The sequence below is a fragment of the Cricetulus griseus genome (assembly GCF_003668045.3).
Source record: "Cricetulus griseus strain 17A/GY chromosome 1 unlocalized genomic scaffold, alternate assembly CriGri-PICRH-1.0 chr1_1, whole genome shotgun sequence".
NCBI classification, from domain to species: Eukaryota; Metazoa; Chordata; class Mammalia; order Rodentia; family Cricetidae; genus Cricetulus; species Cricetulus griseus.
Window position 1 is genome coordinate 221,344,026 of NW_023276807.1, and position 27,749 is coordinate 221,371,774.

The window sequence follows — 27,749 nt, forward strand, 5'->3', positions numbered from 1 at the left end:
TCCAGAGTGTGACTCAGTATTGGCAGGTCCCCAATACTTTGAACCTGGCCATGGCTTCCAGTCACCCTTTCTAGTCTTGTCCCTAAGCTGGTACCACTAGACACACCTCTTAGCTATACTGCTTGATCCTGAAGACCTAAACAGATTTCCCACATATAGAGTCAACTCCCAGCTCAGCACCTTATTATGACCTAAATGACTTGGCGCAGTCTACTCAAAGTTGCTGAACTTTGAAATCCCCATTATCTTACATTAAGTTGAGATATATCTGCCACTCTTCTGGAGCAAAGCAGGCAGTCAAGACTGGTAGCCATTATTGCTGCTCTTACCTTAGCATCAGCATCAGCTCTCATTGAAAAGATGACAATGACTTGAACATGGAATAGATAGAAACTCCTTCACTGGTGTGGAGGTGTCTGTCTGTCATCTTTCCATTCCTACTCTGATGCTCAAGGCAGTCTGCATGCAGCCCGGTAGGTCCCCTCTGATCCTGAATGTGCATAATTCACACTTCAGCACAGCCAAGTTCCCAAGCCTCTACATGGTTCTAGGCACAAGGAGCCTACATTGCATAATGCCCCCTCCAACCTGGGCTAAACTGTCTTCTTGATTTTGACAGCAGACACTTGAGTCCGCTCACCACCTGCTACCCTGGCTAGTCCCCGCAGCATGGGCACTGGGTGATCAGGAGACTCTTACATTTGACCAACTGGTCTATGTGCAGGAGCCCGGAAACTGCCATCCTGAGCCCTTGTTATTTCCGTGACGACCACTGGCCTTTAGAGCTTGGTGTGCAGTCAGCTTCCTGTTGCCTTCCTTAGGGGCTGTTGAAGGGCTAGGATAGACCTTTGCCTTACCAGCAAGCACGGGAAGAGGCTTGGGTTGGACCTGGGGTGTACTTAGCATGGGGGCTGCTTTCTGATGCTCAGATGCTGATGTCACAGGTAACATATCTTCCTGACAGGTAAACTCTGCCTCGCCCCTCGGCTGGCCACCATTGCCTCTTCCTCCTGCCTCTGTGAGTTCTAGCATTCTGTGCTCTGACCTGTGCTGTGACGCTCCCTACTTCTCTTCCTGGCAGATGTGGGCCCACCCAGTAGTTCTTACCTCTAGGCTGTGTGTTGTTATGACACGATGGCATGACCATAGTTATGGAACAGGAGTCACACTACAGGCAGAGAGAGCTGGGGGAGGTGGATTTGACTGGCTGCCACTAAGCACTGATGCCACAAGCTAATAATGGGGAAAGCCAGGCTCCCTACTGTGAGTTCCACCCCCAGGGGCTTTAAGTTGCTTTGCATTGCTGTGCTCTCCAGAAAGCATTGCCCGTAGTATCTTCAGGTGGCCTTTCTCAGAGTGCCTCATGGGTCTTGGCTACAATAGAAATGATAAGTCAGCATGAGAATTTTGAAGGGTTCCATGTATCTCTGGGTCCACAGACACAGGCTACATTGAGTAATGAATTAGGCCATGTTAAAAACAACAACAACAACAAAACTAGCTGCTGAGGTGCAGTACAAGAACCATGGGTTTGTCATGTGAGATAATTGGGGATGGCACATACCCCACAACATGGCAGGAGTTTACAAGTTCAAAATCAACTTATCAAAAGACTCTAGGGAAAATCCTTACTGGTATCTTCCAGCTTGGTGTCTCTAGGCATTCCTTGGCTTGTGGCTGCATCATTCTGACCTCTGCTTCTGTCCTCCCATGTTTCACTCGTAAGCCCCACCTGGGTAGTCAGAGATGCTCTCATCTTGACGTCATCAGTCACATCTGCAATGGTCCTTTCTCCACATACAAGCACATTCACAATGTCGGGGTATGTGTGAACTCCTTATTCAACCCAGGGCACTGATTGGGCTTGGAAATGTCACCTCATTTTTCTGAGCATTGACACCTTCATTTATGCTCTGAAAGGCAGTTGTGAGACTTGGGGTGAGTGTGTAGTAAAGCGAACGCTCTGACTGTGAGCTTTAACTGTGAAGGCTCGAACCTGACAGTGCTGTGATCTGTGACAATCTCCTTGTCACTCTGACACCTCCCCTGCCCCCTGCCCTGGCCTTTCTTCTTTGTGCTCTCCAACATTCTTTGTGCTCTCATGACTCATAGCCCAGGTTTTCCCATATGGAAAGTGCTGATGTACATATTTAAAAAAAATAGATCCCCTCCCATCTCCAGGCTAGCAGGTGTCTTGCTCTTCCATTTGCTCCTAGAGAAGAGCTTATCATCCAGAAGCTCTGGGTCTCTTAGAGCTTTGTGACCCTAGGCACAAAATGATGGCATCTGCTTTGTTGTCACAACATAGGCTCATGGGAAGACCAACTGGGAGAAAGCTTAAAGTGTTTTATGTGTGTAGGGTCTTGTCACTCCAGCCTGGGCTGAGGACATGCCCCCAGATGGCTGCACCCGCACATCCCTCTTCTTCCTCGGATGTGTGTTTTCTTCCTCTTCTCCCTATTCCTACCTATCCTTCTGACCCATCAACCAAGGTCCTAGGTCTCTGCCTCCCCTGGCTAATGTGTCTCATTTAGTCACTCTACTTTGTGATCCCTCTGGACCTGAATGAATGCTGGTCTCATGATCAAGGACTTTGTCCTCAGGCACCAGGCTGATATCCATATTCAGGAACTCACTGGTACTATCAGGACCAGCCTGACACCATGGAGAAAAGGCCTATTGTGTTGGCAGAAGAAGGCTCTGGCAGGGTTTTTGGCTAGAAAATGGAGAACAGCCCTCTAAGAGCAGCTGGGTCTTGCTTCAAATCTGTGCTCAATTACTCTTTTAGTCTTGACAAATGGGAGCATAATCCTTACTTGCAGGGCTGGTGAGAGCCACCTGATGAAGGGGGTGGAGGAAGGGTGTTTTCTGGGTGCTGGGCGCTGGGCAGAGCTTGCCCTATTTCACAGGGGCAAGTCTGTGCAGAATGAAGACTGGAAGCACGAGGTTTAGGTGTGCAAAGTGACAGGGTGAGATGGCACCCACCATCAACTTTGCACCAGTCTAGTTTGGAGGCTGGAAATGGACTCACTGCTCCCCCAGGGCCTCCCATTTACGTGGGCCTTGTCCCCAGAGGGAGATACACTCAATATCTAAAGAAAGGGATTTCAAGTCCCTCTGTTTCCCAAGGATGAAGGAATGAAGTAGTAGTCTCTTGGCTAATGTCACTCTCCACTGGCACAGTGACCATCAAAGGTGGCCAAATACCAAGCAGTTTTCATTCCAAGCACTTACCACTGGTCCTCAGTGGAGCCCTGTTCCCTCTCATCTCCTAGGTATTTACAGGTATTCTTTCTTCGACCTTCCCATCGTCTTTCTTCTTTATTGTCTTTAATCCCAAGATGGTCTCACGTGCCTACGAGTGTCTCAGTGCTAACATACTTATGATAGTATTCCTTAGTATGTGTCTTCCCTCATGGTCCAGGGTCATTTTCAGTGGAGTCAAGGGACCAAGCGGGTAGTTTTTGGAGGACGGAGAAGAAGGAAGGTATTTCAAAGCGGGTGTCACATCTTCCACCCTCCTCCTACTCAACTCATGTTGGCTAGAGAAGTTCAGACAGCTATCTAATTAATGGACATTTCCAGGCAATTCCTCTGGAGGACTTGCCTCTCACCTTCACTATGACCTTGGGCCAGCCTATTACACCGCACAGGGAGACAGATAAACACTCCTGAGAGATAAAGTTGGGGGGACCCATCTTTACATGCTGAGGCCTGAGTCAGTTGTGAAGGGATCCTTGGTGTGTGAACTGAATCTTCCTGGGCAGATGTGGAGGAGGATGAGGGGGGAGTGAAAGCCAGAGAGGGAAGGGCCTGGAGATCATAGCAGATGCAGTATGCCCAAGGTTTCTTCAGTCCTGATGGTAAGAGCCTGTCATTATGAACTGTTCTCTCTCTCCTAGGGTTGTGATCGTGTTCTGAGCTGGCAATAAACACTTGCCGTGACTTTCAGTCAATCCAACCACCAGATTCCAGTCACCATGACCCTCGCAGGTAGGTACACACATCATCCCCCAGAGATGGACGCTATAGCACAAGCCATTTCTCTCTTTCTCTTTGTGTGTTCATGTGTGGTGAGATGCATGTGTGACCGGTGCATGGTATATACCATGTGCGTCCACATGTATGTAGAGGTCAGAGAACAACTTCAGGTATCATTTCTCTGGATCCACTACCTTGCTGTTTTTAGAAAGGGTCTTTCATTGGGCTTAAGCTTGTTGAAATGGCTAAACTGACTGGGCAGTGAGTGCCAGGGATCTTCTTGTTCCTGCCTCCCAGTTGTTTTTACATGCCAGTGTTGGGAATCAGAACTTGGACTTGCAAGGCAAATCACTAGCTCCTCAGCCCTCTTTCTCTATGCATGTGCTCTTACAGATGCATAGAAAGAAAGGGTGGAGAGGCAGAGGCAAAGCTGTTTCTGGGTGTTGGGCAGGATCACAGCTAAATTCTTCTTCCTCATTTGATCATTTGTGTGTTTTTTAAATTTTAAAACAGTATCTTTATAGTAGTGTTGAAACTATGCTTTCAGGCTTTTAAGAGAAAATGAGCACCCGAGTCTCTTATGTTGTACATAGAATAGGGTGCAGTGGGAAAGGGCTGGCTGGCAGAGGCCATCATGACGACCTGTGACTTCCAGAGAGACTCCTGCTGTCAGGGGTACATTTTTTTTTCTCTGTGGACAGCCACTCCCCTGGTTTGATTCCTGTGCTGGGAAGTTATGAGGAGACTCTTAGCCCAACTCCCTCTAGAGTGGACCTGTTCTTACAAGGAGAGTAGTAATTTTTGCTGCTTGTATTAACCACTTGACCCCTTTGGCAGCCATGCCAAGTACGTTTTGAACAGATTGAAGAGTCAAGGACCTGGCCTGTCCCTGGGTGGAAGTATGAGATGGAGATTGGGAACCAGTGTGGGGAAACTGGCACCTGGGGTCTTTACTTGAGGGTACTTTGAGCTTGGTATTGACAGAAGAATGGGGTCAAATTTCAAGCCTGAGGTGGCCCAGGCTTGGGTCCTTTGGGGCCAGAAAGCCTGGCCTGACTCGGGGAAGTGCTGGTTTCTGGGGCTAGTGGGCCTATCTTCACTGGCTCACTCTCTTGTAGCCTACAAGGAGAAGATGAAGGAGCTCCCACTGGTGTCTCTGTTCTGCTCCTGTTTCCTGTCTGATTCCCTGAATAAATCATCCTACAAATATGAAGGTGAGTGGGGGCTTGGCTGGGAAAGGAAAGGGTGGAGTCTTCTGTGTCCTGTGTTTGTGGGTGCCCCCTATTGGCCCTCATCTTGTAAAACTGTCCTGGTCATAGTGTGTCTTCTTTCCCAGAGCTGGAGGGGTCTGAGCCCAGGGGATTTGGTTCAGTCCAGGTATTTGGGGTGCCAGGTAGCAGTCAGGGATCTGGATTGGGCCCTTCTGTAGCACTTGCTCTTAAAGTCCCTTTTGCACATTCCTTGGATAAATAGATGCCACAGAGGATTCAAGGACAAGCCAGACACAGGTTCTGAGATTCTGTCCATAAAGACACAGAACATAAAAGAAAACTTGGTATGTTCACCAGGGCATCCAGGGACAGACAGAGATGTTCCCAACAGCCCAGAGGTGGAAAGAGCACTTCCTGCCTGGTGACAGTGGTGCTGTCAGAGTTCCCAGACCCTGTCACAGAGTACTGAATGGCCATGCTCTCATGAGGAGTGGTCAGGGGACAGACAGGTCATCTCTTCATTTCTGTTTGCAAGGAAGGGATGGGTTTGGTCTGTCAATGAGAGAGGTGGGTGATTGGATGACCTGAGACTGTTTTTTCCATTTAGGCTGGTGTGGGAGACAGTGTAGGAGGAAAGGTCAAAGCCAGCGGAAAGGCAGTGCTGACTGGAGAGAAAGAAGAGAACAGGGTAGGCGGGAGCCAGGGGAGAGGTCCACAGGCCATCAGAGGGACAAGGCAAAGAGGGCTGGGGGTGGGTGGTGGGTGAAAGGAACTGATATCTGTCACCAGCGAGGAACAACAGTAGCTGGCGTTCCTGTAGCTGTTATCACAAATCACGGCTCCTATGATCCTTGCCCTAGGATCCCCAAACCTTACTCTGTCAAAGCCACTGGACTTAGGGTCCAGTGTTCAGGATCCACCAGACCCTAGTCATTGGAGTGGCTTGGGACCCCAGCTTCCCTGTGTCTGTGTGCATGTGTGCATGCTCGTTGGGGCCCAGCTGCTCCTCGGCAAGTGAGCAGACTCGACTTTGTCCTCTATAGCAGATACCGTGGACCTGAACTGGTGTGTCATCTCTGACATGGAAGTCATCGAGCTGAACAAGTGCACCTCAGGCCAGTCCTTTGAAGTCATCCTGAAGCCACCCTCCTTCGATGGGGTGCCCGAGTTTAATGCCTCCCTTCCCCGACGGCGGGACCCGTCATTAGAAGAGATTCAGAAGAAACTAGAGGCAGCGGAGGAGCGAAGGAAGGTTAGCACAGTCCCATCATTTTTATCCTTACTTCCTTTTGTCCCCGTGTGAGCAAGAAGGAGGAGAGCTGGTGTCCCTGAGGTGGGTAAGGGGACACAGTGAACCTGCGAGTGTTTAGACAGCACCTCCCAAGCACTGAGCACAGACTAAGCCACTGCCTGAAGAAGACAAGACCATGAATGTGCACTGGGTGAGCTTACAGTTTGTTTAGTGGCGGAGGTGTCCCATTCCTCTCAGAGCTGGCCTTGTATTGACTTCCTCGTTTCTCATTGATTCTCATTGATTCTCATCCCCGCACCATTTGAAGAACTTTTGAAGCAATGCTCTTCAATTTCCAAAGGGGGGAAGAAAGCTTTCTCGGTTGAATTCTGTGGTCCCTCCCTTCACCTCCAAAGTATTTATCACGTGCAGGTCTGGGTTTCAATTATTTATTTATATGCATGTTTATTTCTATTAGGCTATTTGCTCCCTTCCAGGGTGTCTGGAGTTGTGAGTGCCTTGAAGTCAATATATGATTACATAGTATTTGTGAATGAATGAGTGAAAGAATGAATGATGAAAATGAGAAAAAAAAAGATTCAGAAGCTATTTAGAAAAGGGCTAATTAAGTCAATGACGGAAAGCTTTGCAGGCGGTCCCGTGTCACTGCTTCCTGCTTCTGTGCTAGAGGACCAGGTTCAGGGCTGGATCTCGTCTGGGTGTAGCACTGTTAAGCCACAGATGGTAGAAATCATCTTAAATCATCTATCTCTGTCTTGTGCTCCCCTAGTACCAGGAAGCGGAGCTCCTGAAGCACCTAGCAGAGAAACGAGAGCATGAGCGAGAGGTAATCCAGAAAGCTATTGAGGAAAACAACAACTTCATCAAGATGGCAAAAGAGAAGCTGGCCCAGAAGATGGAGTCCAATAAGGAGAACCGGGAGGCCCACCTGGCCGCCATGTTGGAGCGGCTGCAAGAGAAGGTAAGCGGTCCTGGATGGCAGGAGGCTCTCTCCGTCCGTCCGTGTAAGTACGCGTGACCTCCGCATCACTCTGGAGGAAGCAGCCTCTGCAGGAATGGAAATGTTTCCACCAGGCAGAGTCCTCGTCGTTCTAAGGGTAGGATTTGGGAAGTCGCAGACAAGAAGCACACACCATACCTTGGGTGGCCTCGGGGAGGATTTTCTAGAGTTTTACACCCGGTGTTTCTCAGTCTTAGGAGCTTGCACGTAGCGCACCCTTCTTTTCTAGAGAAAACATGTCCGATACACGTATCTAAGGAGAGTCATCTGTCTGCACATTTCTGGCTTCATCCTTGAAATGGACAGATTTGGCTTAACAAAAGATGCTAACCCGAGCATGGCTTTTAGCCAGGGCCACAGCAAGCTTGCTTGCCAGTAAAGCAGGAAACAGGATTCTTCCCAGAGCTCTTGATAAGGGCCACAGAGTAGTCGGTTTTTCCAATAGTCTGCCTTTGTCAGTAACCAAAATGTCACCTGCATCTGAGAGGTGTGAGAGACTGGGGTTAGTCCTCCGTGTCTTTCTTTGGAAGACATGCTGGCCTCATTCTCTGAGTCCCGGGCTGCCTCAGTTCCTCCTGCAGCTCCTGGGAAGCTTTAGCTCTGTGTTTTATTTCCAGGAGCCGCCTGCTGCGCGGTGACTCCCGGGACCGATCGGTGGCCTCGTCCCATGGTGAGCAGCGTGGTCCTTATTCCTTCCCACCTACCCACCTAGAACCTCATGCCCTTGGCAACAGTTACTAGAAAGATCTGGCTTCATCCAGGGATGTGAGCTGCACAGACTGTGGAGCGGCCAGTAGGTGGCAGCCCCATGCTCTGCTGTTCAATTCTACAAGAAGCAGCAAGGCTTCTCTCCTTTTTCTGCCTTAGGGGAGGGACACAATCTGGGTCTGACTTTGGGCTTTTCCAGTGAATGAGAGATACTGTAGGAAAACCTAACATCGCCTTTTCTTTTTGATACTGAGTCTCGTGTGTCCAAGGCTGGTTCCAAACTGGCTGTGTAGCTGAGGATGGCCTTGAAATCCTGATCTTTTTACATCCACCTCCCAAGAGCAGGGATTACAGGTGTGTGCCACCAAGCCTGTTTAATGGAGTTTTGGGGATTGATCCCAAGGCTCCGTGCTTGCAAGGTAGGCACTCTAACAACTGAGCCATAGCCCCAGCTCCAAGACAAATTCTTGAAGAAACTGAGGTTTGAAGGGAGAGTTGGGCTTACAGACCCAACCTAAAACAAGTTACAAAATTAGTTATAATATATTATAACTATATAATATGTTATATATTATATTATATAATTATATATATTATAGCACTTGAAAGTTTGTTTATAAAATCCTTTTATTTTATCTTAACATGGTCACAAGTCTATGAGGTGAACAGGACAGGCATCATTCTTAGTTCAGATGAGGAAACCATTTCAGAGGTCAAATGATTCACTGAGATTCACACAGCACACAAGCAATAGAGCTGGCCTTGGCCACTTGTCAGCTACAACCAGCTGTTTTCTTGCCTGTCTCAGAGAGAATATCTCAGTATTGTCTCACAAGTTTTTATCAGAAGAGGTTCTTTGGAGACCAAGTAGAGGCCAGAAATCTAGGGCTCTGCATACTAAGCCCCTTGAAAACAGAGGTTCAGGTGGGGGTGGAGGCTTATATTTGGAAGGACAGCTGTGCACTTCAAGTGGATGCTAAGAATTGAGATGCCAGATCAGACATTTAAGAGGACATCTTCTCTCGAGACCTTGGTCCTCACTCATAATTATTCACTGGAGGAGGCAAGGAGGCAAGGTCTAGAGCTAGGTATGTGGTTTTTCACCACATCTCTGTCCAAGGACCAGGGATACCTTTAACATCAACAATGTTGTCTACTCTAGCTCTTGTGTGGGTAATGACTAGAATCCTTAGTCATTACAAACCCAGCCCAGACTTACTGCTGGGCTCTTTAGAGGCAAGGTCTGAGGAACATGTGGGCTTCAGGTCACATGATATACATCAGAGTTTGAGAACCAGGCATACTCCTCCTTGCTTTCAGCCTGTGGAAATCTCTATGGCCTCTGAAGGGATAAACTTGTAGGTGAAGATGTATTTTAGGAAACTTGGTGGCCTCAGGAGTCTATTCCTGGTTAATCTGCCATCTAGATGTAAGTAGGAACACCAGGATCTGGTAGGGGGTTCATTGAACATCTGTCAAGGACCATGTACCACAGTAGGGACTGGGAAATACAAATAAGAAAAACACATGTTTCTGGCCTTCAAGGACCCAGATATTTGTCTAGTGAGTTGGAATGATGTGGAGGGCAGGTGTGACATGGCCCCATGAGTGGACACTTGCCAGAGTTTTGCAGGTGAGCCAGCTGCCCATTCTAGTCCCACTGGAAAGATCCAAGAACTTGAGGCCTGGTTAGATAAGACAGTCAGTTAAGGTCACACAGCTGGCTGGGGGGCAGGAAGGCAGATCTTGTCTTTTGGCTAGATTATGTTATGAAGCAAATGAAGCCTGTCTCCCAACACATGTAAGGCAGTCCATTGTCTGGGGCCAACCGCTATTTCCCAACAGTTCTCTGTCAGTACGTAACTTGAGAGTCCTCCTTCAGTTAGCAGTTCAAGACAATGCCAAAGAGATGGGGGAGAAATAACGCATCTGTGATGTGTCAGGGATGCTGGCAATGGGACGGTTCTTTCCCCATCCCCCCCTAAATTGGCTGTTCCAAGTGGCTCCTTATATTTAGTCAAGTAACCACCCCAAGTGCCAGGATGACCAGTGGAGGTAGAGAGAGTCTACGGTGTCTTGGGGTTGCTGTGAGGTGGCTCTCTTACAGGATGTGGGGACTCACTGGTTCACGGGCTATGTGTACTTGTGGGCTTGCACACCTGTGTACTGCATCTTACTTGCCTCCTTCCATCCCTCTCAGGATGCCTTCGCCGACTGCTCTGCTCTGCCTGTGGTTACCAACCTTTGCTTTCCATTCTCTTGCCCTCTGACCTCCCCTGGCAGCCTTGTGTGACCTGCCCTTGTCCCTCCCTTCCTTCCCAGGACAAGCACGCAGAGGAGGTGCGGAAGAACAAGGAGCTGAAGGAAGAGGCCTCCAGGTAAAGCCCAGAGGCCAAGGAAGCTTCCAGGACAGCCGGATGGCTCCCACAGCAACCTGGTTCCAGCAGCCTCGGCTGCTGGCTGCTCTCCCAGCACTGGGGTTTGGGGGGAGGGGGGTGGCCAAGGGGCGTTTCCTCTGCTTTTGGTGTTTGTATATGTAAAGATTGACCAGTGAAGCCATCCTATTTGTTTCTGGGGAACAATGACGGGGTGGGAGAGGGGAACAGAAGGAGAGAGTGTGGAAAGGGAGGTAGAGATGAGCCCATGGACGTTGTGACACTGTCCACTGACTGAAGACTTGGGCCAAAGCCCCCGCTTTTCATGGCTCTGCCTGGACATCCGGCCTCCAGGTTCTGAGTGGAGAGAAGATGAGAACCGAGGCAGAAATTCAGAGTGAAGGGCAGAGTCCTGGTGGGGTAATGGCTACAGGGCCAGCAGGACAAGCCCATCTGGATGGAGTGAGACCCGCCCTTCAGTGGGTGGTATAAGGTCTGTGTGTGTGTTAATTGTCATCTTTTGATCATCATGACCAATGAAACATTTACTTCAAGTCTCCAGCTTTTTATTTCCTGAATTTGCGCTTTGCAAATGGGTTGAATGTTCTAGAAATTTGGCTTCCCACCTAAAAATTAGATGTCTTCTAATTTTTCCATCTAAGTATCTGATGTGCTGAACGAGGTGGGTTGGTTCATGATAGATATTGGAATTATTAGAGGTTTTCTTTCTCCTTTTAAACCCATTTTGTGGGCTGTCCTTTAGTGATGGAGTGCATTGAAATGATGAGAAAGAAATGGTGCCAAACCTATCTACAGACTGACATCCAAGGATTCATCGTAAGAAGAAAAATGTTAGCCCATGCAAGCTGCTATAACAAAGTACCTTAGGCAGGGTAATCTATAAATTACAGAAACTTACTGCTTATGGTTCTTGAGGTGGGAAGGCTAAGATCATTGGTGCTGGTGAAAAGCCACTTTCTGCTAGGAAAATACTTCCTAGCTTCATGCTGTGTCTTCTTGTAGCCAAAGAGTGAAAGGGCACCATGAAGCTTCTTTTATAAGGGCATTCATTCAATTCATGAGTGGGAGAGACCTCTGGCCCAATCCTTTCCTAAAAGTTCCACCACTTCATATTATTTAACGGGGGATGGATGTTTAATATATGACTTTTAGGGGGACAGCAGCATTTCATAGCAGAAACCGTCACAAAGGGCTTGGGATTCTAGACAGATCATAGAATACTAGTGAGGAGGGTACTTTTTATTAGAAGAAAGAAGAAGTGCCATGTTCTCTAGGACACTGGACCAGTGCTCCAAGGGGCCCCTCTGACCCTCTTCTGCAAACAGGAATGAGGTGAAGTCTATACGAACCAGATCCCAAGGCATCTCCACATTTTGCCTTACACCCTGTGTAGTTTTGCTCAGCTTTGCAAATAAACTCTTTAGTGCTGCTCTAGGTGAGCTTCAATATAGGATAGAATAACTGGAGGATCAAAGGCGGCGGCGGTGGAGATGGTGATGAAGATGGCAGCGATGGTGATGGTGGTGGTGTGATGGTGGTGTTGGTGACAGTGGTGATGGTGGTGATGATGCTTCCAGCTCATACTTTTAGGCAGCATCTATTAGATACCTATTTTCTAGGCTTTCACACATTTATGACCCCATTATGACCAACTGTAAGAGAGAGTTGCTGCTATCATCCCATTATGCAGACAAAGAAAGTGAGGCATAGAAAGGATAAGTCGCTTGCCCAAATACCTACACATAGTAAGTGGGAGAAGAGGGCTTGAATTTGCAGCTTGTTCCCAAAGTCTGTATTTTTAGCCACCCACAGTGCTGCTTTCTGGTGCATCTAAATTAGGCTGCGAGTCCAAAGTCAGGGTTTCTTAGACTGAGTTCTGACTCACTGGATGGTGAGGCCAACTTTGTGGTCCCACTCAGTCTTCTTTTTCTCTCCTTCCCCTTCTGTCATGCTGGGAATTAAGAGCCATGGGCATGGGGGAAATGTATTTTCTGCTCAGAATTGACATAAAAGTTTTCTTTTTTAAAAAAATAAAGAACAAGTGCTGTGGACAGATGCACAGAGAACAAATTCTCAAAGGAAAAAAAATCATTCCTTATAGGAAAGGATCTTTGTAGGAAGGGATTCTCACTTTGTCATTATAGTTAATTATTATAACTTCATTTGTCTTTCCCAAGGCTGTCCATTTAGATAAGGTGCTAGGGGTCTTGGGAGTTAGTCTTTATTTAATGCAGAGGGCATCACAAATCACTGTATCAGCCTCTAAGCAGTTAATGTCTCACTGTTAGAGTATTTTGGTATTTTACTTTCTATTTTTTACTTTTTGGTGTCTGTTCCCTCCCTCTTTCCCTTCTTTCTTCCCCCTTTCTTCCTAGTAGACCAGAAAACAACACATCAAAATTAATTTCAGAAATGGTGTTATGTTTTTCCGGAAATTGTCCATTTTTATTTTGTGGTTATATTTCCAGAGCATAGTACAGAACACATTTCTTCCTGAGGGTGACAATCAAAACCCTTGAAAAGTTGCTGCTTTGGAATGAGCTTGGAGTCAGATCCAGGCTGTCCAGGCTGCAGACCTAGGGGCGTCAGGAAGATGCTGTGAGTGCCAGTGTGGAAGGCTGTGGCCAAGACATCAGATTGGGCTTCTTCTGAGCAAATGGAGACAAGGGAATAGCTCCAGGGTCTCATTTCACAAACTCCATCAGCATCTTCTTCCTCCTCTTCCTCTTTCTTCCTCCTCCAGCATCCTTCTTTCCTGGACCTAAGGCCAGGAGCTAGCTCCCTCTACCTTCTCCCTTCCCCATGCTCAGACAGTTGTCCTTCACTATATGGTCTTGCCCTTCCATGTGCCTGGCCCTTGCTTGGTTTCTCTTCCTTACTTGGTTCCTAAATGTCCCTTTAAGCTCAGTTCAGATATTATGTTCCCTGACTCTGCCAGAGATTCCAGCTTTGCATACTTTGATATACACACAATTTGTTAGAGAATGTCACCTATAAGACATGACCAGGTTTATGAATCTTTGTGTCCCCAGCAGTGTGTGTTTGGCTAGGGTGGCATTAGGAACAGCAAGGTGACTTAAAGATAGGTGAGAGGCAGGGATGAGGAAAGATTTCTGTGACAGCTTCCTTTGTGCAGCCCTTTCTTTCTTTCTTTCTTTCTTTCTTTCTTTCTTTCTTTCTTTCTTTCTTTTTTCTTCCTTCCTTCCTTCCTTCCTTTTTCTTTTTGTTTTATTTTCCCTTTTCAAGACAAGGTTTCTCTGTGTAGCCCTGGCTGTCCTGGAACTAGCTCTGTAGACCAGGCTAGCCCCCAACTCACAGAGATCTACCTGCCTCTGCCTTCTGAATGCTGGGAATAAGGCATGTAGCCCTTTTCTTAAGCCCCATGTAGAACATGGAGCTTAAAGGTGGCTGACAGTCTGGGGAGATGGTTCAGTTGATGGATATGTAAACACGAGGCCCAAGTTTGGATTCCTAGCACCATGTAAAAGCTGGGCATGGTGCAGTGCTGGGGATTTGAAGATAGGAAGATTCTCTTAGGCTTGCTGGCTGGGCATTTTAGCCAAATTAGTGAAGTTACATGTTCAGTTTGAGAATCTGTCTAAAAAAGAAAGGTGTTTCTCGACAGGCGGTGATGACATACACCTTTAATCCAAGCATTGAGAAGGCAGAGGCCGGTGGATTTCTGTGAGTTCAAGGCCAGTCTGGTCTCCAGAGTGAGTTCCAGGACAACCAAGGATCCAGAGAAACCCTGTCTCAAAAACCAAAAGAAAAAAAAAAGGAAGGTGGGAAGCAACTGAGGAAGATACCTGATGTTGCCCTCTGGCCTCCAACATGAACACATACACAAAAGGTTGGAGGTGACTGATCCGGGGTGTGCAGGAGGCTGAAGTCCATCTCTAGGACAGCCTGTGTCCTCTCCAGTCCCCAGCCCTTGATAGGAAGAAACGAAATACACTACTGATGAGTGTAGCACGGGGCATCTTCCAAGTCTAGGACATCAGTAAACAATTCTTGCAATAAAAGTGGCCACCAGCAAATGTGGCAGGAAGAGCTGGAGGATGAGTTTATGAGAGACATGTGGCTCTGAGGTCCTCAGTCAGTGGCTTTCCGTAGGAAGTGCTCCATCATTCTGAAACAGCGATTTGGGATAAAGCCAGGAGAGAACACAGTGCTTTCTTTGAATGAATGGAGGCTAAGAATGGTAGATGAACACCAAATAGCATCCCACTCAACCCCCAAATATAAATAAGAAGCCCATTGATGATCATCTAGGGCCAAGCGTAAAATATTTCACATAGAAATAGCTTTCCCACATATTAGCTAAGAATCAATATATCTTGCTTAATACACAACTCTCCCCCGATCAAACTTCAGTGACTACTGAAACCCAGAGAGATGGGAGATAAAAACACTAAGACAGTACTCAGGTTTCAACTAGGTATGAGTAGTAGTGGGAGTGGTGTAGCTGGAAGCTTTTCTCTGTCCCTCTTTGTCCCACTGGACTGGTTTCTCTCCTGCCCACTGGTCCCCACAGCCACTTGGAAAACAATCATTCAAAAGCTTAATATTATAATTGTTTGGTCAATGGCTCAGGCTATTACTGGCTAGCTCTTACATATAAATTAACCTATTTGTAATAATCTGTGTATTGCCACGTGGCTACATGGAATTACCTGTTCTCTGGTATAGCTTGCTGTTACAACAGCTCACTCACTTCTCCCCCGACTCTGCCTTCTTTCTTCCTGTATCTCTGCTTGGATTTCCCACCTAGCTATATTCTGCCCTGCCATAGGCCAAAACAGCTTTAATATCAACCAATTAACAACACATATTTGCAGTGTATAGAAGGACATCCCACATGAGGGTGGAGACATACTCTGGGACATCCTATCCTAGAGCAGTAGCAGACAGAAACATGGAAAGGTAGATAGAAACCCTATGTTCAAGGGACCATATCCCTTCACATGGTATATAACTGACAAGACTAGAGTTCTAAGGACAGAGCCTAGCCCACACCTATTCCACATCTTCGTAATCTACGAGAAACACCTCTGCTCTTGTTAGATATACAGGGAGAACGGGAAACTCAAGCAGCAATACAATGCACAGAATCAAAATGTAGTGACTACTAATGAAGACACCAAAGGGACGGAACACATTGGAGTCTAAGTGCACTTGACATATTCAATATCTCAGCATGATATCTCAGGAGAAGGCTGGCTTCTAAAATGGATCTTGTTTGGAAATGGAAGAGATACCAACCCATCAGGAATCTATTGTATGTATTTACCAACATGCATACATACAAGGTACATGAGCCAGGAGGTGGTGGTGCACGCCTTTAATCCCAGCACTTGGGAGGCAGAGGCAGAGGCAGGCGGATCTCTGTGAGTTTGAGACCAGCCTGGTCTACAAGAGCTAGTTCCAGGACAGCCTCCAAAGCCACAGAGAAATCCTGTCTGGAAAAACCAAACCAAACCAAACCAAACCAAACCAATCAACCAACCAAACAAACAAAAAACATGAAACATGGGGGGCATGACTCTTCCCAAAGTTCAGATTTCTTTAGTAACTGACTCCAAAGGCATTGATGTAGGTTAATGGTTGTAGAAAGAATTCAAGAATGATGCTTTTGTTTATTTTGTCTTATTTGTAGAGCTTTGGGTGGAACACAGGTTCCTATGCTTGCTATGCAAGGGCTTTATCACTGAGCTGCTAATAGGTTCTCACTGTACAGCTCCTGCTGACCTCAAATTCATAATCTGGTAAGAAGCAGTGGCCTCTCCCTGAGTGTTAGGGTTATTGTTATATATCGTTATGACCACCTCAAAAAATATATTATTTAAAATTAATGAATTCAAGTAAAATACCAAAAATTTTTTAGCCAAATTGTTATGGAAGATAGTACAGGGTATGCAGGAGAAGTCTGATAAAAGGAGATATTTGGAAAATAAACAAATCTTCAAAATGGAAAGCTCAATAAATCAAGTAAAAAAGCTCAGTGGGAAGCCACACCCATCAGACTAAATGATAGATCATGTGACAGAGAGGTCATCGCTCAAAGGCAAGGCTGATAAATAAGAGCATTCAAACACAAGTAAGAAAAAGCTGAAGTGAGCAGGCAAGACCTCTGGGGCATGACTAAAAGACAATTTTGGTGTGGTGGAAGGTGCTGAAGTGCCTGCTAAAGGTGTAGAAAATGTATTCAGTGAAATAGAGAGAGAACATTCTCAACATCTAAGGGAAGGTGTGGCTATAAGGGACATTTATAATTCTAAGCAGGTGTAGTCATGTTGTAGTTTTAAAAAAGGAGATGTCAGCTGGGCGTTGGTGGCGCACTCCTTTAATCCCAGCACTCGGGAGGCAGAGACAAGCGGATCTCTGTGAGTTCGAGACCAGCCTGGTCTACAAGAGCTAGTTCCAGGACAGCCTCCAAAGCCACAGAGAAACCCTGTCTGGAAAAACCAAAAAAAAAAAAAAAAAAAAAAAAAAAAAAAAAAAAAAAAAAAAAAAAAAAGGCGATGTCAAATAATGAAGTGAGATTATTGAAAGCTGTGAGAAATGCCAACTCTCTTCTAAGGTGACCTCAGCAGAGTAACAGCAGACTTCTTTACAGAAACACTAAGGTCACAAGAGGTTGAGGCGTGTTTATTGTAGGCCCTGAAAGAAAGGAACTGACAGTCTGGATTTCTGGATCCAGCAAAGTTGTTTCCAAGTTGAACTGAAGAATATGAATCTTCCAAGATGACCAAATGTCACAGTAATTCGTTCACTCACCTTCTGGGAAAATGTTAAAGGAATCTTAAGCAGAGGAGGCAAAGAAACATGAGCACAAAAACATAGGGAGATAAATTTCAGCATGAGTCCATTAAACATGCAAGTCAAAGGAGAGAATTGAGCCTCAGAGAAATAAGAAAAGGAGAGGAATTAATACAGAGCTCTTGGTTGTATCAGTCAATGTAAATGGTCTTAATTCTCTAGTTAGAAGCCATGGTCTCACTTATTTTATGATGCATAAGATCTGATGATCCGCTCTCTGCAAGAAGCACACCTCATTAACAGGGGCCCATGCAGATGGAAAGGGGAAGGGTGGAGATTCGATATCGCAAGCAAATGGAACTCTCAAGCATGCAGGAACAGCCACATTCATTTCTGTCATAGCTGACTTCTCAGATCTAATCAGAAGCACCAAGGAAGATCTCCACACACAGGCAAAGGGAATGACACACTAAGAAGATACTACAATCATGAATACATACAATGAACATTAATGTAGCCACACTCAGGGAGTAATCTTGGTGGTGGTTCCCCCCCTTTAATCCTGGCACTCAGGGGGCAGAGGCAGGCAGATCTCTGAATTCGAGGCCAGCCTGGTCTACAGAGTGAGTTCCAGGACAGCCAAGGATACACAGAGAAACCCTGTCTTGGAAAACCTGAAGGAGAGGCCAAGAGGCCCATATACAATAATAGTGGATGACTTTAATAGCTCTCTGTCATCCATACATAGGTCGTACAGTTAGAACCCCTAAACTTCAGGGTTAATTTACACCATAGAGTCAATGGAGGTTAGAGTAAGAATATTCCACCCAACAACTACATTCTTGTCAGCAGCTCTCATGACTTTCTCCACAATAGAAATATCCTAGAACACAAGCCAGTCTTCACAGATACAAAAACCAAAGTCATTTCTGGAATTGTATCAAACTGTGATGAAATATGACCAGCAATTAATAGCAAGAGAAACTAGAGAAATATGCAACAATCATATGGAGATTGCACATACATTTTTGAATGAAACATGGATTATTGAAGGAATCAGGGGGTATTTAAAGAGTTCTGTATAAGGACCACCACATCACCCAGTGCACAAGTGCTCCGTAGATACCCAAGCTGGTGATGGTTTCTATTGCTCTCAAGAATGACCCCAAAGTCTGCTTCCTCTTCCTCATGATGGAGCCTCAGATGCAGAAGTATTCCTCATTGTCTTCCTTCAGGTGGAGTGCCCAGGGGCCTCCAATAATGGCTTCCAGCTCTAGTCATTGCATACAAATGCCCTCTGTCTCTCTTCCAACATGAGATACACACAGGTCAGCCTGCCTCTCTCCTAGTATGAGATGCCCACTTCCACCCAGTGTGAATCCAAGTGGGGCTGGCCTTTTCCACAAGCCATTTGGTAGCACAGATTATGGCCTTAAAGTCCCATATTCATTATTGCGCTTTTTCTCTCTCTATGAATTCAGCTCTATGATTAATTCTAAAGAGGTGCTCTGATAGCCAGTGACGGTGGCCTGTCCCGCGCCCGCTCTGTATTCCTCGCCAGCAAGAAATACACGCAGGACACTCGGATCCTTCTGCAGACAAGCTTTAATGCATTTTACCAGAGTGGAGACTGAACAGAGACTGAGCAGAGACATTGAACCAAGAAAACCATCCCTTATAAAGGCTGACCAGTCGCCTGGGACGTGTTATCCTATGAATGGCTTTAGCTCCTCAGGCCAAAATGAGCCACGGGATAGGCAGAGATCAAAGGAATGGAGATTACCCAGCGCCTGTGAAGTAATTCACACCTTGGTGTCTTCAGGCAACATTATAATGCAGGAACCGGCTTCCTACATATCCCCCTTTTTTTATTAATTAATGATAAGGCTTTATATTATTACAAGCAAATAGGTCACCCATATGTTGAGGGATAGAGGTAGAGGTTGACCTTCCCAAAATCAAACATTAAGACTGTGTACAAGAGTTGCCCTCAGGCTGTTAGCTTGACCCGAAGCGCTCTTGACCTGTCCTCTGCCGTTTTTCTGGGAAAGGGAGACTCGGGGCAGGTAACCCTTATGCAGGTCAACGTACCTCCCAGAGAAGCCTGTATAATAGGCAACTCTGTGCGATGCCTATGCTCAGCATCCCTCTTTGGGGCTGCACAAACCAGACACTCTACCCTGTGCAATGAACCTAGGCTCCGGGTGTGCAAGAGCTGTCTGGCCGGCGGCCTATTGCTTAGCCAAAATATAAGCGCTTGGATGATCTCTTGGTTTGAGCCCTGGAGCTTACATGCCAGTCAAAAGTAACAGCAATCCGTAAGCGGCTGCATCAAACAATTTCACCCCCACCCCTTTTCTCACAGACCAGCCAAAAATAACAGCAATCTGCAAACGGCTGCATCAAACAATCATCTCCACCCCTTAAGCAGTGACAATCTCTCCGCCAAGGGCAGGAGTTAATCTGGATAACAATAGCGGCTCTCAATTCCCGGGGGAGAGGGTGGAGTTTCGACTTTTGAAGGTCTGGAGAGGCTCTTTAGGTTGAATCTTTCTGGGATCCACAGGGGATTCTCTTCATCCTGTGAGAAAACACAATATCGCTCCCCTGGATCTTATGAGAATAGGATCCGGGCTTCTCCAAAGATCAGTTAAGATATCTTTCCATTTTACCATTTCCTTTTGGTTTTTTAGGTTTTGAGGTGAGACGCTTGGCCTCGGTATGGCCCCCAGCGTTAATGTAAATGAGGCTTTAAAGCCCCAGGCATTCCAGGCCTTTAAGAAGTGTTGAATAGCAGGCATGGCCTTTTCCCCTATCAAAGACTGGGAAAGCCATCTGTAATTTTCTCTGCTCCTCTGATGGTAAGAAGGAGTCGGTTCTAAATAGTGGGGGTGCTGATGGAAGCACACCCGTTGGCATTTTTGGCCGTGCTGCTTCTTTCTCTAGCTCTGTTTCCTTGTTAGAGTCTAAAATCTCAGAGTCTGAGCTGCTCAGCTCCAAGGCTTCCAGTTTCGTTGCAGGGCAGAGGCTAGGTTCCGAGTCCTCATCTCTCCTAAATTTACCGGGGTGTGACCGGCCATTCCCCATTCTTTCTCCCTCCTTCTCTGTCTCTCCCTCATCCAGCTGAGCTGTTCCTTTTAAAACTTTATCTCTTGAGCTTTTAGAGTCATCAGAGCTATCAAGATTTAAAGCTTTACACACTCCCTTGTCGGTAGACATTCTAGGAGGTCCTTTTTTCTTATTTGTTGCTGTACACACTCCCTTGTCAGTAGACATTCCGGGAGGTCCTTTTTTCTTATATTTTATTGTTAGGCGCGCCCCCTCTCTCATCACATTCGGTTTCTGATATGTAATTCTGGACTTCTTTAAGATTGTTACAACAGTGAGAAAAGTCAAAATAGCTCCTAGTAAAAGCATAGAAGCCTCTATATTAACCTCCCACAATAGCAACATTCCCAAGCCAAAGTCCAGAAAAATCATACCTCTCCGAATTTCTCTCATTACATTCGGTTTCTGATATGTAATTCTGGACTTCTTTAAGATTGTCCCAAGCCAAAGTCCAGAAAAATCATACCTCTCCGAATTTACCATCCTGCAGTTCTGAATCCGCCCTGTAACCAAGGGGTCTCCGCGGTGCCGGAGATGTTAAGCTTCCCGGGTTTCGGCACCATATGTCCCGCGCCCGCTCTGTATTCCTCGCCAGCAAGAAATACACGCAGGACACTCGGATCCTTCTGCAGACAAGCTTTAATGCATTTTACCAGAGTGGAGACTGAACAGAGACTGAGCAGAGACATTGAACCAAGAAAACCATCCCTTATAAAGGCTGACCAGTCGCCTGGGACGTGTTATCCTATGAATGGCTTTAGCTCCTCAGGCCAAAATGAGCCACGGGATAGGCAGAGATCAAAGGAATGGAGATTACCCAGCGCCTGTGAAGTAATTCACACCTTGGTGTCTTCAGGCAACATTATAATGCAGGAACCGGCTTCCTACAGTGGCCCATGCCTTCAATCCCAGCACTGGGGAGGCAGAGGCAGGCAGATCTCTGAGTTCAGAGGCTAGCCTGGTCTATAGCCAGGGGTACACAGAGAAACCCTGTCTTGAAAAACAAACAAAAAATGCTCTGACACACAAAGAGTGGAAAATTGTTTATCAAAGTGCTAAATATGTTACAAATACGCAACTCACACAAATGTATAGAAACAGAGGACCTTTTAAAAGATGTTTATAAACATATAAGAATGGATGGCACTTGTAGAGCCTGTGAGAAGCTTTCAGAAGTTTGTTATTTAATTTTAAAGGGGGATGATGGGCTATTGAGCAAGGACCAGGGGATATAAATATAAACAAAGCAGGAACTTCCTGTAATAGACATGGGGTCATTAAACAGTCTTAAAGTATTTTGATAAGTTGCATGATGAAAATATTTGCATGGTCAAGGTGTAGGGCGGGTGTAGGGAAGAGGGATGGAGAAGAGGGAAGGGGAAAGGAGGAGAGGAGAGGAAAGGAGAGGGGAGGGAAGGGGAGAGAGGGGAGTGCAGTTCTCTAGGCAGTAGCATAGTATACAGGTGAGAAGGCCACCTGGCATAAGGGATGTGACAGAGGCTCCCTAAAAGAGACATGGGAACGGAGCAGTCAGTCCTCTAGAGGAACAGAGTCAAGAGGATGGATTTCTATTATGAGAGGATTTCTTAGGTTGGCTTCCACAATCAGGGGTGGTCTGATGTGTAGGAGCAGCAGGAGCAGCCACCACCCCAGTATAGTCCCTCACCAGCAAGAGGTGAAGGCAGACAGGTTTCCTCAAACTTCTTTATACCCAAGTCACTGTCGTAAGATGCCGCCCACTCTAGGGGAGGGTCTGTTCCACTCAGGTCCTGGAAATACAGACACACGCAGACAGGTGAGTCCCCCCATTGATTCTAGTTGATGAAGACTGACACAGGGCACTCCAGTGACTCTCAAGAGGTAAAGCTGAAAGGGTCACAGGACCCCGGGTTTTTGTTCTGGCCTGGAGGGGAGGGAGAATGGGCTAATGCTGTGGGTACTGAGAGAGGGTTAGAGCAGAGAGGAGAAGACCTTGACTAGATGCTGGGCAGAGAAGGTACAGGAGACCAGGGAGGGTGAGGCATGAAATGTCCAGTGGGGATGGGTGACTGAAGGATGGGAACAGGCAGTATGTAAGACAGGGAGAGGGTGTGGAGAGACCACAGGCTTCTGGTATAGATGATATGCCACTACTGTAAGGAGGGAGATGTGGCCAGTGCGAGAGCTCAGTAGGAAGGGGTCAGTGTGGGCATGGCTAATCAAAGATGTGCTCATTCTCTGTCTTTATCCTTCCCTCTCTTCCTCCCTTCTCTGTCTTTGTGTGGTGTATGTATGCCTCTGATATGCCCGTGTGTACACAGGTATGTGTTCATGTGTACTGAAAGACCCAGGGAAGGCTCAGGCCCCCAGGATCTTGGTCCAGGAACATGGCCACCCCAGTCACCATGTGGAGGCAGAAACTTGATGCAAATAGCAATAGGCTTTATTGTAGTTGTTTAAAGAGCTAACCCCATGTTAGCTCAGGTCTTTCATTCACCCACCATGGCGGGTGGCTAGCAAAGACCCTTCGAAGCCTCTGCATAGAGATCTTATAGGGCAGCGTAAGGGGAGTGTCTAGGGGTACACACAGGCTCAGGATTGGTGTGCCTCCAGGCTTGGAGGGTTTGCCCTGTGTTGATTGGTCAACTGGTTGTTATGGCCCATAGGCTCTCCCAGGGTGGTTGCTATGCACTGCCAGTCATTGCTGTGCGCTTGTTTGCAAAGCTGAGGTAGCCCAGCAGGAAGTAGAGATGGATGTGCCGGCAGGGCTTTGCAGGAGATGTGTGATGTGAGCAAAAGTGATGGATGTGTGGCTCCTAGGCAGGTTTCTCCTAGACTGATGTGTCCAGGGAGGAGGAGGGTAGGTAGAGCAGGTGGAAATGGTATGGCTGGCTGGCTGATTGAAAGGACCCTGAGTATCAGACTAGGGGGTTTGGGCTTCATCAGTGGTAAAGCCTGTCACGGAGACCAGCACACAGTTCCATAGTCACAGCCTCTTACCAAGGCAATATCAAAGGGCCTCTCTGTGGGAGTTCATCATTTCAGGTTTGTGCTGAAGGACTCAGCAATTTATGAGTATGAGGTAGAGGTGTGTGTGTGTGTGTGTGTGTGTGTGTGTGTGTGTGTGTGTGTGTGTCTATCAGTGTCTGTATCTATCAGTGTCTGTATCAGTGTGTGTGTATAATAAAGAAAAGGAGACCATAGATTTGAGGTGGAGGAGGAGTGATACAGGAGGGGTTGGAGGGAAGGAAAGGGAGGGAAGAAATGATGTAAATACAGTACACATATATGAAATTAAAAAATTAATAAAAAGAAGAGTAAGGTTTCAGAGGAATGGAAAGAAGATGAATTTTGATAAGTTAATAAGACTCTGGCATTCACCTGCTTTAGGGAAGGAGAAAATTGCTTCTAAATTTATTGGTAATGAGATATTCACACCTTTCCCTTGATCTATTTATATCCCTTCTCTATAGGTCAGCATCGATATATATCAAATGGCTTATTTGACTGAATTTCTAAAAGTGCTACACATGGCGTTTATTTAATTTGAGATTTATGCTTTATAAAAATCAAAGGGAAATTATATAATTTAAAATTGCATTTCAGGCCAAGTGCAGAAGAAGAAACATAAGTGCCAACTGTGTGCCTGTGAGGTGACTGGCACTCAGCCTCTATTCTCCTCTCCCCCACATTTGAAAGTCCAGGCACTAATTATCGTTTCCTTAGGATTTTTTAGCTCCATGAATTGCCGTTCCTTGTCCACCTTGGTGTCTCACCCAACATCTTGGTGACTAACCTATAAAACATTCGAAATGTATTAACTTAAACCACCAAAGACCCCCTGCTTTGCTTTAACACACCCACCGAAAGTTTTCACCAATGTTTGGAAAGTGCCTCAATTTATGACTTTCTTAGCCCTGCTATTCTAAAAACTTGATAAAACTATTACCACATTGGATTATGAAGTTAAGAGGTCATCCACCCAAATCTCTGTACCTGGGCTGTGGTCACTATGTTTGGCCCCAGAATGAACTCTTATCCTATTTAAGGTGAAAGCTGTGTTTGTACATTGCCACAGGTGGATTATTGTAGTTACCCAAGAACTTGGTGACAGTTGCTCCACTGTCCTTCCTATCTCTCCAGGGCCAGGGCAGGTCAAATGACTCCAGACTCTTCTGGTAGGTTCTATGGTCCAAAGCAGTATCACTAAGAGAACTCTAAGTTCTACCGGAGATTCTGGCTTATCTATATTTACCACTGCCTTGTTCACAATAGCTAAGGAATGAAGGAGCTGATTTCCACCAGGGGAGGAGCAGATGATAAACATAGGAGGTAAGAGGAGGGGAAGAAATGGGGGAAGGAGGAAAAGAGTTGGGGAAGGGGATGAGAAATGGCACTGGGGAGGGAACAGGGCAAGGATTAGCACAACTTTATGTCTGTGGATCCCATATTGAGGCCAATCACTTTGTATACTAACCAAAAAGTCTACTTGAAAAAAAAACTTAACTAATGAAAACAGGCAAAGGAAGGCCATATTTCCTTCCCATGGGAAACTTCAGGGGCTGCAGCTTTTTCTTGTTCCCTTTTCAAGGTTCCCAGATGGCTCCCCACTGGGAGCTCAAGGCACTTCACTGAGGCCTAAGGATTGGCCGAGTCCTCTCAGTTTAAGGAAGGTTGAATAAGAAAACTCCTGGGGTTTTAGTAACAAATGAAACAAAACAAACAACTAAACAAAAGCAAGGACAAGGCCTCAGGCAGCCTTCTGGGAAGCTAATCTTTAAAGCCAGAACAGGATCCGCAGGAGGACAAGCTGCTGAATCACACAGCTTCTGGGGTGTCTCCAGGGTTCTTTTGTCTTGTGCATGGCCTGTCCTCCCCATTTTCTGTCATCCAGGCTGTGTGCCCTGCTGGGTGGTCCTGTTCATTGCCATCATTGGCTTTGGAGCTCAAATCCTGTGAAGCTCATCTGGACAGTGTAGGCCACTGAAAGTGTTGAAAGAGAATTTTCCACCTCAGGGCCCCAAAACTATCCTTGTTCAAGGATGTGTAAAACGGGAAAAACCTGAACAGAGGCCAGATGCCATCTCTCTCTCTCTCTCTCTCTCTCTCTCTCTCTCTCTCTCTCTCTCTCTCCCCTCCCTCCCTCTCTTCCTCTCTCCATCCCTTCCTCCCTCTCCCCCACCTTGCCCTGTGCTTGTGTGTGAGTGTGTGTCTGTCTGTCTATCTATGAGCTCAGAGGCCTGATGCAGCCATGTGCCTCTGTAGTCCCCGCACTCAGAAGACTGGGGCCAGTCTAGGCTGCTACAGAGCTAGAATTTGTACCCCTAAACTCCCAAACGGCCAATCCCCAAATCAACAAGGATTATGCAGGAATGCATGCCACTGCTGTGAGAAGTGGGAATTATCATAAAAAAAGGAAAACCACTGTCAATAGCATCTACAGTGTGAATTCAAGAAACCATGGATCAAATCAAAGACAAAGGATAACAAGAAAGCAGAGGCAACATAGGCTGAGAGGAGCAAGAGAGAAACAGAGATGCTAATGCTGGGGGCACTGAAGGAAAATAAAATGTATACCAGAATTCTGACATGCATAAGGATCAAATATAGAAAAATAAGTTATTTTAGGTAATATGTAATACAAACTTAGAAATTAAATAATGAAATAAACAGAATATATGATGTGTTAATAGCATCCTGTTGCTATAGATGACAGAACTTTATATCCAAGGGAGTTCATGGGCACACCCTCCAGGAGGACTCTGGGCTCTGGGCTGTGACTTCTGATTTCCCTAAGCTAGTCCATGACAGTGTGGTGTATCTTCATATCTTATATTCACACTTACCAGTATTCCAAACACTCATTTTCCCATTAAATGAATGTAATAGGCCTTGCTACCAATCACAGGCTTATCTGGAACTCATATAGCCCAGGATGATCTCCAAAATAAGTGTGTGTGTGGGTCCTCCTGCCCCCCCAGGCTTCTAAATATTCACCTCAAAGAAAATTGACAGTATTTAATGCATTTAAAGCAAGTCTTTGCCCAGAGTCCACATGGACTCAAATTCATTTATTTTTAATTTTATTTTTCATTAGAAACAAGCTTCTTTTACATGTCAGTTCCAGTTCCCTCTCCCTCCCTCCTCCCCTGCCCTCCCCCACCCCAACCTAACCCCTTTATGCGCTCCAGAAAGGGTGAGGCCTTCCACGGGGGAATCTTCAGATTCTGTCATATCATTTGGAGCAGGGTCTAGACCCTCCCCTGTGTGTCTAGGCTGACAGTGTATCCCTCCATGTGGAGAGGCCTCCCAAAGTCCATTTGTATACTAGGGATAAATACTGATCCACTACCAGAGGCCCCATAGATTGCCCAGACCTCCAAACTGGCATCCTCACTCAGGGGGTCTGGAACAGTCCTATGTTGGTTTCCCAGCTATCAGTCTGGGGTCCATGAGCTCACCCTTGTTCAGGTCAGCTGTCCTTGTGGGTTTCTCCAGTCTGGTCCTGACCCCTTTGCTCATCACCCCTCCCTTTCTGCAACTGGATTCCAGAGTTCAGCTCAGTGTTTAGCTGTGGGTGTCTGCTTCTGCTTCCATCAGCTACTGGATGAAGGCTCTAGGATGGCATATAAGCTAGTCATCAATCTCATTATCCAAGAAGGGCATTTAAGGCAGCCTCTCAACCACTGCTTAGATTTTTAGTTGGGGCCAAACCCGTAGATCTCTGGACATTTCCCTAGTGCCAGAATTCTCTTTAAACCTATAATGGCTCCCTGTATTGTGGTGTCTCTTTTCTTGCTCTCCTCAATTCTTCCCCTGACTAAATCTTCCTGCTCTCTCATGTCCTCCTCTTCCCTTCTCCCCTTCTCTTTCTTCCAGCTCCCTCTCCCCTCCCCCATGCTCCCATTCCATTCTAGCTCAGGAGATCTTGTCCCTTTCCCCTTCTCCAGGGGACCATGCATGTTTCTCTTAGGGTCCTCATTGTTTTCTAGATTCTCTGGCAGTGTGGATTGTAGGCTGGTACTCCTTTGTTCTTTGTCTAAAATTCAGATATGAGTTAGTACATACCATTTTTGTTTTTTTGTGACTGAGCCACCTCACTCAGAATGGTTTCTTCTAGTTCCATCCATTTGCCTTTGAATTTCAAGATTCCATTGTTGTTGTTTTTTTCCCGCTGAGTAGTACTCCATTGTGTAAATGTACCACATTTTCTCCATCCATTCTTCAGTTGAGGGGCATCTAGGTTGCTTCCAGGTTCTGGCTATTACAAACAATGCTGCTATGAACATGGTTGAGCAGATGTCCTTGTTGCATGAATGTGCTTCTTTTGGGTATGTGCCTAAGAGTGGAATTGC

The 27,749-nt window shown here is 46.3% G+C and overlaps 1 protein-coding gene across 1 annotated transcript; it reads left to right on the forward strand.

Moving 5' to 3' along the window:
* Positions 1 to 3,900: 3,900 nt before the first annotated feature.
* On the forward strand, positions 3,901 to 10,534 carry Stmn4 (stathmin 4). The gene is made up of 6 exons (XM_035453275.1): positions 3,901 to 3,993; positions 5,100 to 5,195; positions 5,800 to 5,880; positions 6,236 to 6,444; positions 7,214 to 7,405; positions 10,475 to 10,534. The coding sequence occupies exons 1-6, from the start codon at positions 3,981 to 3,983 to the stop codon at positions 10,532 to 10,534; spliced, it is 651 nt and encodes a 216-aa protein (XP_035309166.1). The 5' UTR covers positions 3,901 to 3,980.
* The last annotated feature ends 17,215 nt before the right edge of the window (positions 10,535 to 27,749 follow it).